At 27.4% G+C, this 15035-nt stretch overlaps 1 protein-coding gene across 1 annotated transcript; it reads right to left on the minus strand.

Annotated features, from left to right (window-relative positions):
- Positions 1-1156: 1156 nt before the first annotated feature.
- LOC137817982 (uncharacterized) lies at positions 1157-1832 on the minus strand. Its single transcript, XM_068621209.1, has 2 exons — positions 1749-1832; positions 1157-1672 (listed from the first exon to the last, which is right to left on the minus strand). The coding sequence occupies exons 1-2, from the start codon at positions 1830-1832 to the stop codon at positions 1157-1159; spliced, it is 600 nt and encodes a 199-aa protein (XP_068477310.1).
- Between the last annotated feature and the right edge of the window lie 13203 nt (positions 1833-15035).

The following is a 15035-nucleotide window of genomic DNA, read 5'->3' on the forward strand; positions in this document are numbered from 1 at the left end:
AATCAAAATACATAAGAGTGAGAAAGATGAAACCTAATCCCTATTTTTCCAACTTCAAGCAACCAATTATTTGTTTGTTTTCTTATTGATCATTACCAACACAATCACTTTCAACACACTTTTTATTGTTCTGTTTATATTCAGCAAACATTGTACTTGATAATTTAACTATTCCTTGTGGGATCGATATCCGTTCTTAGGGACAATTATTACTTCTGACAACTTGGTGCCCTAAAAGTAGGTTGTGTGCGGAAGATGCATTGACGACGATGTACTTGACAATAATCATCCTAACTGCACTTTTATTAGAGAAGGTTGTCCTCAGCTTGACGTATCCTTGTACTTCCACCTGGTCGTCTACGAAGCCGGCCAAACAGCCATCATAAGGCCTTAACTGATCAGGAGATATTCGTAAATTTGTAAACTCCTCATGGATCGGAGTTTCATGTGTTTGCTCCATGGACCTCCTGGCTTCTCCTTTTTGGCTCCTCCTGGTTGACCTCGAGATATTCCTTCAAGAAACCTCTTTGACTAAATTAGCCAGTTGATGACATGCCTATAGGCCTTGTGAAAGTCGCACCAGGTATTTCTTCACGATCCCAAGAACCGATCTATCCTTTTTGGAAACTTTGGACTATCTGTTACCCCTTCCATGCCTATGAGTTCTTTACAGGGTACTCGGAATTTAGGCTTGATCGTCGTCTCCTCCCTAGCCTTTCTCTTAGGCTCGTGCTTCTTGGCAACATACGGGACATACCTCATATTCGTTCTCTTCTCGGTGGGTGCTTCATTGCTCCTGGCAAAACGATCTTGGTTATTTTCCTTGTGCTTGAGTTGTTTTGACTGTGAGCTGCCATTTTTCCTGAGCATGACCTCTTCAACCTCGATATGGGTTGTAGCTCATTCACGCACCTCGAATAACGTCTCTGTCTATAGTTTAAAAATACCATTACACATAAATTCAACCCATAAACAGATATAAATAAAAAGTAAAAGAAACCGTAAATAAGAGGGTGGGTTCAAATTATTATGAAAGAAAACCAACCTACAAAAGGCACCCCTAAAAATACTTACATTGTTGGAGGTCTATGTTTCTCAAATAATTTAGTGACAATCCAAATCCATAAATGCTAAGAAAAACCAAGTATCACGAGTCCTAGGAATGCAAACAAAACCAAATGTAAATGACATTGTTAAACATGGTTTTGGTTGTATGCCAAATGGGATAAGGTGTGATCATACTTATATCAATCATGTAGGTCGAAGTGAGAGTGGTTAATGTGATGCACATGACTAGTGACAAAAGCCATGTGAAAAATCTATTATTCATAGGGAAGTCACTAACAAGTAAGAGACATACAGTTAAGGATGAAACTAAGCATATAGTGTTTGATATAAGGAATATGAAATATTCATTTGGGTAAATTATAGCTAAGACAGATTGACCAGGGCATGAATTACCATTTAATTTTTTTGGACATTTCACATATCTACTCTCTACTGCTGGTCTAACACCACCTAGTGGATTGATAGAATTTTGAAAGGTGATGGTTGTGATTATGGTAGCAGCCAAACTCATATTCCCTCTCATGTGAGTCACCCATTCATCCTTGTTCTTGATTGTCATCCAATTTACCATTTTTTCTATACCTTTTTTTCCACCACTTCTTCTCTTTTGTCAAGTTTTTCCCCATTGTAACTGTCAAGTTTTCCTCCATTGTAGTTGTCAAGTTTTCCTCCATTATAGCTGTCAAGTTTTCCTCCATTATAGTTGTCAAGTTTTTCTCAATTGTAGCTGTCAAGTTTTCCTCCATTGTCAAGTTTTCCTCCATTGATAATTATTATTTCCGTAATACTTCACTCAAGTTTGTAGGTAAAGATAACGAACCCCCAACTTGTGTCGCAGCGACCAAAAATGTTTCTTATCTAGTGTCTTCATAAAAGTATCTGCGAACTGGTACTATGTCGGTACATATGAGGGACTGATTATCAGAGCTATAAAACTTATATTATTCTTTCTTTACTGATAAGTTACAATCGGTTATGGATAGAAAACATCTAAATTATTATAACATGGTTTTGATTGTATGCCAAATGGGATAAAGTGTGATCATATCTGATGGAGATCAAGAAGAAGAAGAGAATGAGGTTGAAGTTAAAGATGCTCAAAGACATATTAGCTCATCATCCTTTTTACCTCAAAGGATTACAAGGAGAAAAGCTAAAGAGTTAGGTAGTAGCCTTCAAATGTTTTCTCTTTTTATAGTTTCTTTTGTATAAAATTTAAAAACACATAGAGTAGTGTTTAGGAAGGTGCTAAAGAGGGAAACCTAAGACACCTCCTTTGTATAGCATCTATAGGCGTTAGTTTTAGGAAAAATCTAGAAGGTGCCTCTTCACTCTCCATTTAGGCGCTAGAATAGGAAGAGTTAGAAGACTACCTTGCAAAGCTTCTCTTGTAAGCTTCCTTTGTAAATAGTGACCGGTCCTCCTCCCTAGAAAAGGAAGGCTTAGGTATTTGAAATAATAAGATTGATTTTGTGAGTAAAGAACCTCTCCCAAATTGGTGAGTGAATTGAGAGAGACTTGTGTCTTCTTCTCTTCTAGTCTTATCTTGAGTGCATTCTTGGTCTCTCAAGTGGCGGCAACTACACTTATCTTGAAGTCAATCATCCTTCAAGTGGCGTGCACATCTCCAAGAGCTCCAACCACATAAGTTTCCTTATTCTTTTCATCTCCTTCTTCCATTTCCATTCCAAAACAAACTCTAAAACATGTCTTTGTTGTTTCTTGTCATTTCAATCGGTAGAACTTGTTTGTCTTGTGTTTATATTCGGTAATTTCATTTATTTTGCTGTTCTTGTGATTTTAATTGAGTTTCCTTGAGTTTTAATCGGTTCATTTGTGTTGTTTCTTGTTTTAATCGGTTCATATGTCCAAAAATGGGTTTCTATATGAGTTTGGCTTGGTTACTTGTGTTTTGGTGAGTTCTTGAATGATAAGAACATTAATCCAATTCTTAAAAAGTGCCTAATCATATTCCAACTCTTGTTGAATCCATAACATGTCCATATCATATCTCTATCATGTATTGGAATCATATCATGTGGTATCATGAGTCTTAGGTTTGTTATTGTGTGTGTTTGAGTTGTTTTGGCACTTTTAATTCAAGAACTTTACATTCTTGTTGTTACCTTTCTATTTTAGGTTTATTTTTTAGTATTTCTTGTTGTTTTCTTGTTCTTATTACATTGTGTTTGTGTCATTTTGATTTTTGAATCCTTATAAGTTTTGTCAAAGTCATGTTTCTCCAAAAAATGTTATCAATTCTATGTAGTCCTTTTGTTGATAATTTTTGTTTCTTGATTTTGTTTTGAGTACAGTTTTATGTGTTTGTTTTCTTCATCCCTTGGTGCTTTTTCATTTTAGATTTGAGTTCTTACTTGTATTTTAGAACTATACAAGTTCTTTAAACATCATTTCTATTATGTCTTTTGAAGTTCTTAATTATGTTTTTCATTCCAGTTAGGTTTCCTCTATTTTCTTGAAAACGTGCTGACTGTTTCGATTTATTGCAATTTTTGTGCTTACTGGAAATTTCTAAAATTCTGGATTAGAAAAAAAGAAGTACATCAAAATTCCTAGTACAAAAAAAATGATAAATAAAATATGTCCAGTGTGTAATTCTGGCACAAAAAATACAATAAACTGGCAGTGATTTTGCAAAATTTATCCCAATTAATTGGCGCAATATTTTTGTGTAATTCCAATGCCATTGTTGAGATAACATCTTGAACTTTCTGTGGTTTAAATTTCATAATCCAGTTTGCATTATACAGTTCCAGATAAATCTGTAAAGTCACTCACAATTTGAAAAAAAAAATTCCAGTAGTTCTGTTTTTCTTTTCTTCATCTGTTCTAGTGCTTTTCTTTAGGTTTCTTTTGTGTGTCATCCTTCAATTGAGTACCTTATTTTTCTAGCTCTTCTTTTCTTCAATATTCTTTGTGTTTTTCATATATCTTGTCTTCCTTTTGCTATAGCCTTTCTTGTTTACACCTTTTCTTGATTGTCTTTTATTGTTCTTTGAGTTTTGTGGTGTATTGGCTTTAAGAAAGAGTGGTTTGCTTTGACATATTTCATTTGAGAGTTACCAAGACCTCTTGAGCAGATTGGTTGAGGGAAGTATTCTTTCTTGGAGTGATTTGAGTGTCTTTTCATTTTCATTCCAGCACTATATTTGTTCCATTTTCTGACCTTGTTTTTCTTGAAATTGTTTGTTTTTTGTGTTTGCTGTTTTCTTTTTTAGATGGATACATATTCAAGTGCTGAATCTTCCAAACCACATTCTACTCATAGAGCTTATGTTCTTAATGAATTAAAAGAGGCAAAACGCGTCCTTGCTCTAAAAGATGAAGCTATGAAAAAGTTGGAAGAAAGATTAGAAAAAGTTGAATTGAAGCAAGAAAAGTCCTCCCATTCCATCCATGGAAGACACCATTCTCCTAGACATTCTTCCAAAGGTTCTTCCAATGCTCACGACCATGGAGAATATCGTAGAAGAAGGCGACATCACCATCATTCTCATGGAGATAGCTATCACCATGAACAAAGACATCACCATGAAGCCAAGCCTCAATTTCCTTTTGTAAAAGTACCTGGCTTTAGTGGTGATAGTGATCCTAATGTGTATTTAGATTGGGAGGCTAAATGTGAACAAATTTTTCAAGCCTATGAGGTCAATGATGACCAAAAGGTGAAAATAGCCTCTTTAGAATTCTTAGATTATGCCATGAAATAGTGGCATAGCATTGTAATGGACATTATATACAACAAGAGACCTCTCGTGGTCTCTTGGAACGATTTGAAAGAGTGTATGCGCCTTAGATTCGTGCCACCACACTTTAGGAAAGACCTATTCTTGAAGCTCCAACGGCTTCAACAAGGCACACTAAGTATGGATGCTTACTTTAAGGAGTTAGAAACGCTTTTGCTTAAAGTAGACATGGAGGATAGTGAGGAAGCTAAGATAGCTAGGTTTGTGAGTGGTCTAAGAAGGGATATTCAAGATGTTGTTGAACTTCAAGAGTATTCATCTTTGGGATCTTTGGTTCATCTTGCAATGAAGGTTGAATCCCAACTTGCAAAGAAAAATGCTTTCAAAAACTCTCCCAATGATGGTTACTACAACAACTCTTGAAAAAATAAAAAAAGCTTTTTCAATGATGTCATTGGGCTCATATCTGTCCCAGACCGAGCTAGGTATTTCTCACATGACATGTCTAACCGAGTTACTACACTTAAGTGTTTGGGTTGAGGATCCGAGCACGTTCGACCAGTACACTCACCACACTTACAAATGTTTCACTTCTCACAACCGCTCTTGTAATCACAAATTGAGAAAACCTCTCCTCTAATATATTTCAAAAATAATAAAATATAAGGATAAGGATAAATTTGAAATAAAATTGTGGACACCAAAATGACAGTTAAGAAGATAATCTTCTTTATATATAGTTATAGATAAAAGTCTAATATATAATTTCTTATTTTAAGAAAATATAAAATAAATAAAAAAAATTAAATTGTTCAAAATCTTAAATTTTTTAATTTTTTATTTAAATCAAAATTTGAAATAATTTAAATTATTAAATTATTTAAAATTTTAAATAAATTTAAATTACTTAATTCCGTATTTACAAATATTTGAAATAAAAAACATTTCTAAATTATTCAAAATTTTAAATAAATACAAATCTTAAATTATTTAATATCCTATTTAAATAAAAATATATTGTTTTAGATTTTATTTAGTATAATTATTATTTAAGATAATTATATTATATCTATTAGTATTAACAGAAACACAAGTATTATTTCGTCTCTATATTCACACTTTTAAATATTATTATAATATATTAATGTAAATTTTTTTATTTCATATATACATTTTATTTTTCTATTTACTTTAAATTATACAGTAAGATTCAGAAATATAAAATTATGACATAGCGTCTTTTTATATCTTTGAATCTTCCACACTGCAATCCCAACTTTCCTCCAACACCCATTCAAATATCACTTTCTCAAATTTTCAAATTTCTCATGACATTTACCAAAGTAGCCTTTGCCATATCAGCCTCACTTGCCACATCAGCACGGTTTAGGGTGAGTTTTGAAAAGTAAAAAAAAAGACATTTCGGCAAGCACAAATTAACATTAACATCGTCTCAATCATAGATTACACAAAATTTAGGTTTCTACCAAACTATAATGAGGTATCTATCACAATTGTCATAATTTTGTTTCCCACAAAAACACATTAGGTCTCTATCAAACTTGTCATAAAGAATCATAAAGTGATTTTTATTGCTACTTTTAAAATAATGGTGAATTTCTTTTTTCTTTTCTGTAGTGTATAAAGAATATTTACTTATATTAAGTGTTATTTTGTTCGCAAAGTTAATCAAGAGGTAGTTATCTTATGCATGTATAAGATGACATCAAATTAGTGAGGGTGAAATAATATATTTACTTTATTAGTTTATCTAACTCATTTCATATGAGGTTTATTAGTTTATCTAACTTGTTTAGTCTAGGTTACAAGTGAAATGATACAATTCATTATATATTTTTTATTTAATATTATATGTATAAAATATTAATATTATTTTATAAAAATTAAAATTTAATAACTTTAATTTTCATATTTTGTTATAAACTATAAAAATATATAATAAGATTTTTAAATAATAAAATCTTTTAATTTTAATTAAAATCATAGAATATTATAAACTCTTTTTTAAACTATATAATAAAAAATCTTCCTCACTACACCAATCGCGAGTTTTTCTCCATTCCTAATATATCGTCGTAACGCCCTTAATACTAGTTTTTGTCCATTAATAATGGTAATATTTAGTACTTAATATAAAAAAAAATAAACAATTTTCCATTCATTTCACCATAAACATTATCTAATTAACTAGTTCAAATATATAAAATATTCACTTGATTAATCATGATTTGAGAATATATATATATATATATATATATATATATATTATAAAAAAAAATTTAAATGCTCAATATTTATACTCAAAATTTGTTAGTTAAATATTATTTATTGAATAAAATGTTTGCAAATTTTTACATTTAATTTTATATATATATATAAGAAACACATATTTAATTAATAAAGATAATTTAATTAGTTAATTTTAATTATTATTGATAGAAATTTAAAATGTATTCTACAAATATCCATAAATTTAATTTGTTTAAGTGATGGTCAGACCTAATGCTCTACTTAAAATATTTAAAATTTATTACATCAATAAGAATGAATTATGTTATTAATGAATGAATTATGTTATTAATGGTTTAATATATTTTTAATCACAAATTAAAAGTGTAAAACAAAAATTATCCTTAACACATTTATAAGGGGTTACTCTTATAAATTGTATAAATTTTTTACAAACTGCAATTTTCATATCTAAGTCTTTAGCAACAAGACAAACATGTGCATCACCATAATCAACATTATGTTAAAAAATATTGTGTTGAATTTATTCAAATATAATTCATTCACTGTCAAGTCATTGACTTAAAAGGTATTATCATTAATATGGTTGGTCTCAACCATATAGATAAAAAAAAACTTAGATTTTTCGAATAAGATAATGTATTTCACATTTAAAAAAGACAACAATAATCAGAGAAAGAGTTTCACGCACAATAATAGGAGTTCTACCAAACCATAAACTTGTCATATATTAGCTCTCTATTAAACTTGTCATAAATTAGCTTTCTGCCAAACTTGTCATAATTTTGTTTTTCACGGGGACACCATATTAATTGATTAATTATGTCTTTTATGTAAAAGTAAAAATAATTAATGTTTTATTATGTAAAAAGAGAAACAAAAATTGCTTAAAGCTTTTGAATATTTAAAAATCACTTTAAACCTTGATTAATTCAAGTTACCTCTTTCTTTACTTTTTTTTATATTACAAAATTTGAATATGAGATCTAAAACCTATTTTCTACAAGTGGATAATCTTACATATATATATATATATATATATATATATATTATCAGCATACACATATATATAATTACTGTAATAATCCAATTGTATTTAGTAGTTATCATCAGGTTTGCAAGACTTCTCTATTACCTTTTTATGTAATTTTTTAAGACATGGAAATCAAGGTGATTTTCAAATTGTTCTTTTTTAAATTTTTAATTAAAAGTAATATACTCAATATGCTGAGAATAAATGGTTGAAAAATGGTATTTACAAAATTCAATTTCATTATTTAATATTATTTTAAATAAAATAAAAAATAAATAGTATTCTTAAATTATTTAAAATCTTAAATAAATACAAAATCTAAATTATTTAATGTTTATATTTAAAAAAATTAAAATAAATAAATCTCTAAATTATTTAGAGAATAATTATTGAATAAATATTTCCAAAAGATTTTCTTTTTTCTGTATTTATTAATTGTTCTTATAAAATTTCACATTAAATACTTATGTCAACAATTTCCCTAATTATGATACATAATATTATCAAACCAAATCTTTAAATAGTTAATATTTTAAATCTGAATGTGTAATCTATTTAAATCACTTTCTAAGGGATTCCCATAATAGAATTCAGTTATTATTCAACAGAAAATACTTCTAAAATAAGTATTTTCAAAATATTTTCTTTTCTTTTGAATTTATTAAATAAATAGAATGTATAAATTAAATAAAATGTAAGAAAATTAAAGTTATAATAAATATATATCTATTTAAATATTTTTTATTAAATTCTTTATTTACTGTTATTTTATCTTTTTGGAGAAACAAAATTTAAGATAAAAGTAAAGAAAAAAATTAGTGTACACAACAATAAAATCATTAAATAAAAACTAATTTTAGACACTAAAATAATTAGTCATTATATTTACTAAATTAGAAACTATTTTATAAACTAAAAAAACATATTTATATTTAAAATAGTTTCTATTATTGATAAAAATTTATAAAGTAATTTTTAATTTGGTATCTAACTGCTACAAAGGTTTTAACTACTAAATACTTATGTTCTAGATTAGTTTTTGTTAGTCTTTTAGATACTAATTTAGAATCTAAAATATTGTAAATTATTTTATAATATTTTATTAATAATAAAAATCAAAATACATATCAATAATTTTCTAGTCTCTAAATTAGTATCTAATTTAGTTAATACAGTGACTAATTATTTTTATCTCTAAATTTAATTATTATTTAATAATTTCTTTATAGTTAGCGACCTAATAAATTAAAAATATGTAATGCTTTTTAAGACTTTGTATTTAAATATAATACTAATTAAGCTGTAGGATTAAAATGTGGAATACAAATCATTTTAAAATTTGAAAAAATTAAACTTTTAAGGAATTAAATTAATTTGAAATAACATTCCATTGATTTGTATTGAATCTAAAATAGTAAATACTAATATTAGTTTATTTTAAGATAAAGATATTTTACTTTATAACTCCTTTTAAGAAAAAATAATATTACTAATAAAAATAAATATAAACAAAATTTTAAATAAAATAATAATATTATTAGTTATAAAAAATTGAAAAAATATAGCCTCAAACTATTATCATTCTTTACTAAAATATCTATTTACCTTAAATCTAAAATATTACTGAAAAGTTATATCTCTTGTCATGTTTCTGAAAAATTACTATAGAAAATAAAATATGGACGATTTAATAGTTAGATAATATTTTTATGACGTAAATAATTATTCTTACATAGTTTCTCTCATAGTAAATATTTATTTAAACACTTTTTCTAATTAAGATATATATTGTCAAACCATCATTATACTATTTAATATTTTTAAATCCAAATGTTTAATTCCTTCCTATTTCTAACTTCTTTTTTTAAATTATCGATTTTACATTTCATGTATAAAATATTAATATAAATGTTTATTATTCTCTCTTTCTTATGATTGATGCTAATGATATCGTAAAATATTATCCTAAAATTAGTTAATTTAATTATTATTTTTGGAATTTTAACTTTTCAACGTAATTATTTATTAAAAATAAATTATTTTATTGAAAAATTATAACAAATTAGCTATTCCTCGTCTCTAACCAAAAATAATAAATTGACAGTTCTACAAGTAACAGTTCTACGAGTGTATTGTATAAAATATTAATATAAATATTATATATGTTTATTTTTTTAGGAATCTTATCTAATAAAATAAATGTGTAAATGATAAATATAAAATGAAAAAAAGTAATTCATATAAATACAAAATATTATTGTTATAATTATGTAAAGTTATAATGTATAATATATAACAAAGTAATACAATAAATATTTGTAAATTTACTATATATTAATTAAAAAAAATTAATTATTATAAACTTATAGTGTATATTATTATGATAGTATTTAAAAAATACAAATACATAAACACAGTAATGCTTGTATTTCGGCTATTTTTCTATAAAAAAAATAGTGATTTTTTTAATAAACTCTAATACATTTAGAACAATGAATATAAACACAACTGCATTCTTAACCATATATATTTATATTTAGTCATATATAACCTTGATAGAAAGCTATAACTTATTAAGAAGAATAAAAGAGTGATTTCTTTCACCCAAATAGCATTGTTCCTTTTTTTTATTTTTCAATATCATATTTTTCCTTTTATTTATATAAATTACATGATTTATTGTTCACTTTCATAAAATTGACATGAGGGAAAACTAAAGAGAACTGAGTTATTAAACATGCTGAAACAATCTAGATGAACTAATATTAACTGATATTTTCATAGTTGAATTTTGTACCATACATTACATGGGATGATACATAACTAATTCGATATATTTTTTCTTAGTGTCACAAAGACTACCGGACCCAAAGCATTATTATCATAAGCAAACTGCACAATCATTATTCGATACAATATTTTACATGATTGATAAACAAAATGAATCAAGTTTTGTGTGAAAAAAGTGAACCAAAAACCTAAACAAACATCCAAAAACATTATTATCAATGTTAAAATCATATAAATTGACTCACTTTATCACTTATAATGATGACCTAAAATACAAAAATGAATTTTCTTCAATAATTTCATCCTCACTTTTTCTTCTAACTTAAAGATGCAACTCTTACAACTAAATATATTTGCAAAACATAAAAAATACACCTATAAAATAAAATATAAATAATTTTTTACTATAATATCATATTATTCAATCATTCCAAAATTATCAAAAAAATTAACAACATCACATTCTTCCTTTCTCACAAGCATAATAACTTTTATTGCGTTTCACCAGCATTAAACATTTTAAGTAGACATTGCAACAAAACTTAAAAAATGCACTAACTAAATCCTTATTAACATATATTATCACAAAAATCTGTTAATATATTTTTTACAAACATATCAACTAAATCCTAAATCAATTTTCAATTAACTTGTTTATACCAATTTCAAATTTATTTACATTCATAAACATAAGTAAAATTTATTTTCAAACAGGTTATTAGATAACACCACCATAACTTAAAGGCTAAAAAGAGTTTTGAAGCAACTCCTCTTAGTACAAAAGGTTGTCTTTTGAGAGATTCAATTCTTGTACAATAACTATATAAAAAAATATTATATTATAATGAAAATGTGAATATATAAACATAACATATCGTATATCGTGTTTATGCTTATATTTATAAAATAAAAATAATAAAAATAAGTATACAAAATATAATTAGAAAAAAAGTACATAATAAATATAATTATCTTATATTTTTATAATAAATAAAATCAGATAAAGTAAAAAGTAATATATATATATATAATATCATATATATATATATCGCATTCATTTTTATAAGTATTTTTTTTTCATGTACTTGAGAGAGTAGGTCAACTCGATTGTTGGGCTCAAAGGGTAGGTCACGAGTTTGGCCAGTTATGTTGGTAAGCTTGTTAGAGACTAATTAAAATAATATTTTTGATATATATTAAAATAAGGTTATTAGCATAATATGTTTTTTTAACTTAACAGATAAGTGTGTGTGGTTGTTAAGATACGTAAATACATGCATACAATTGTTGGTTGAAAAATATAAAGTTGTTAAATAAAAGAAGCACCATAAGTAAGGGTGCCCATGTAAAACAGAATATTTTCCTATTGTTAGCACCTGAAGTGGTGCCCCGTTAGTAAGTGGTTTTTCTGTTAGCATTTTATGCTTTCAGTAGAGATAAGATTCTCATGAGAGAAAATTGTTACAACAGTAGTTATAAAAGGGGCTTAAGTCCCTCGGTAAAGGTAAGACTGAGACTAAATGCTTATTTAATTTTTGTAAGCTCTCACTGACTTGAACAGGTTCCAGAGGAGACAGACCAGAAGTGGAGCTTTTTACCAGGGTCAACCGGCGAGAACATTTGGCCCCACCGTGGGGCCCGATAAAATCTGATCCCACCCACGTTTGTGTTCAAAGTTTTCCAACGACATGAGGAACACTAGGCAAGGACCTGTGGGATCTGAAGGAAGTGAGGTCCCCACCTTACAACAACTCATGGACACTGTAAGAGCTCTACAGGAAGCTAACTCGCAGTACAGGCGAGAGCAGGAAAAGATCCAACAAAAAGCTAAAGTCGAGCAGTTGAAGCTAATGGAAAAAGCTAAAGCTGAGCAGCAAAAGCTAATGGCAAAAGCTAAAGTCGAGCTGGAGAAGCTCATTGCAGAAGCTCAAGCTGAGAAAGTGCTTATGCAAGATCAACTGATGGCGGAGATAGATGCTTCGCGAGCAATTAGTGAGGAATTGCGCAAGACCAACGAAGACTTGCGTAAGAGTCTACAACAACGTGATCAACGCTCCACAAGGGAGCGAGGTTTGAATGCGCCCCTGAGAACTCGTCCCATACCATTCTCGCGGGTGATCATGGACGAGCTTGTGCCACCACACTATATCATGCCCAATATCGTTTTCACGGGAGTAGAAGACCCTGAAAATCATCTCAGGGTGTTCAATACCCATATGATTATTTTTGGGGGGACAGATGCTATCTATTGCAAGATGTTCTTGGGTACATTCACAGGTACAGCCCTGCAGTGGTTTAGTGGGCTTCCTAATGGCCACATCACCTCTTTCAACCAGTTTTCCGAGCTATTCAGGGAACAGTTCTTTATCAACCAGGTCAAACCTCTGATTTTATATGACCTCTTCAGTGTGAGACAGAGGAAAGGGGAATCTCTGAAAAACTACTTAAATAGATTCTGGACACTTACAATGAAGCTCCAAACCCATGATGAGGTCGCAATGGTCAACGCCTTCAAACAAGGAATCATGGCAGGACCATTTAGCGACTCATTGATTAGAAATCCGGCAAAGACATTCGCCGAAATACGACGACGGGTGTTTGCCCATATCAACACGGAGGATGTTGTGTCCATGAAGCACAACAACTCGTATTCAAGGTAGACCAAGCCTAAGGAGGGTAGTTGATCCCAACCTCTGAGGTTTAACGAGACCTCAGCTAGAAAAAGAACGGATTCAAAGTACGCACCATATGCGGCCAGGAGGAACAAGCCCAAGACGAAGGCCAAAGAGGAGGAGACAGGTTAGGAGCGGAGCTTTCCACTCAAGTTAACCAACGAGAAAGTCGACCGACAAGAACAATTCACATTTTATTTTCTACTTGATCTTAATACTAATATTTATTTTATTATTTTATTTTAAATGTTTGTTTAATTTTGTTAATGTGAAACAATTTTTATAATGTGGAGAATTTTTAACAAGTGGACATATAGAGGTTTGTGTTTCCGTATAATGAAGATTCTCTTCATAATAGTTTTGTAAGTGTTATTTTAGTATGCATATTTTTTTACCAATTTTACACTCTTATTAGTATATTTTATTTTATTATTATTATTATTATTACTATTTTATTTTTTTATTTTGGTGTACGTATTTTGTGTACACCTTTTTTTCTACATTTATTTTTTATATATAATATTAAAATATAAAAAACTATAAAGAAACCAAAAAAATTGAATTTTAAAAATATTATATTTTTTTATATATATTATTATGATATTACTTTTATACCAATATATAATGAGTCGTTATAACTAATATACAATTAAGATTCTTTTCATAAATGTTTTCTAAGTGTTATTTTGGTATATACATTATTTTACCAATTTTATTCTTATTCTTATATTTTATTTTATTATTATTTTGTTTTATTTTGGTGTACATATTATTTTTTCTACTTTTATCTTTTATATAATATTAAAATATCAAAAAATTAACAGTTACTTATTTGAGAAACCAAAAATTTGAATTTAAAAAAATACTATATTTTTAGGATATACTATTATGATAATATTTTTATAACAATATATAATAAGTCCTCATAACTATTTTGTAACTGTTATTTGGCATATATATATATATATATATATATATATATATATATATGTGTGTGTGTGTGTTTTTTTACTAATTTTATCTTTATTAATATATTTTATTTTATTTTGGTGTACATTGCATTCTTTTTCACTTATATCTTTTATATATAATATTAAAATATCAAAAACTTGACCGTTACTTATTTGAGAAACAAAAAATTTAAATTTTAAAAAAAATACATTTTTCAAATATATTATTATGATAATATTTTTTTAAAAATAATATATATATATATTTACTAATTTTATCTTTATTAATATATTTTATTTTATTTTGGTGTACATTGCATTTTTTTTACTTATATCTTTTATATATAATATTAAAGTATCAAAAACTTGACTGTTACTTATTTGAGAAATAAAAAAATTAAATTTAAAAAAATACATTTTTCAAATATATTATGATAATATTTTAAAAATATGTATTTTTATACTAGTATTTATAAGATAAAAATGAAAAAAAAATATACACAAAATGCAATCTATCATAATTATTATAAATCACATTATAAAA

Source organism: Phaseolus vulgaris, chromosome 10 (assembly GCF_000499845.2).
Source record: "Phaseolus vulgaris cultivar G19833 chromosome 10, P. vulgaris v2.0, whole genome shotgun sequence".
NCBI lineage: Eukaryota > Viridiplantae > Streptophyta > Magnoliopsida > Fabales > Fabaceae > Phaseolus > Phaseolus vulgaris.

What these genes read in the sequence shown, in the direction of transcription:
- LOC137817982 (XM_068621209.1), bottom strand. Translation starts at nt 1,832, where the DNA reads ATGGAGGAAAACTTGACAATGGAGGAAAACTTGACAGCTACAATTGAG. An exon ending in TAATGGAGGAAAACTTGACA is followed by an intron (nt 1,673 to 1,748) that starts GCTATAATGGAG and finishes ACTTGACAAAAG; the next exon opens with AGAAGAAGTGGTGGAAAAAA.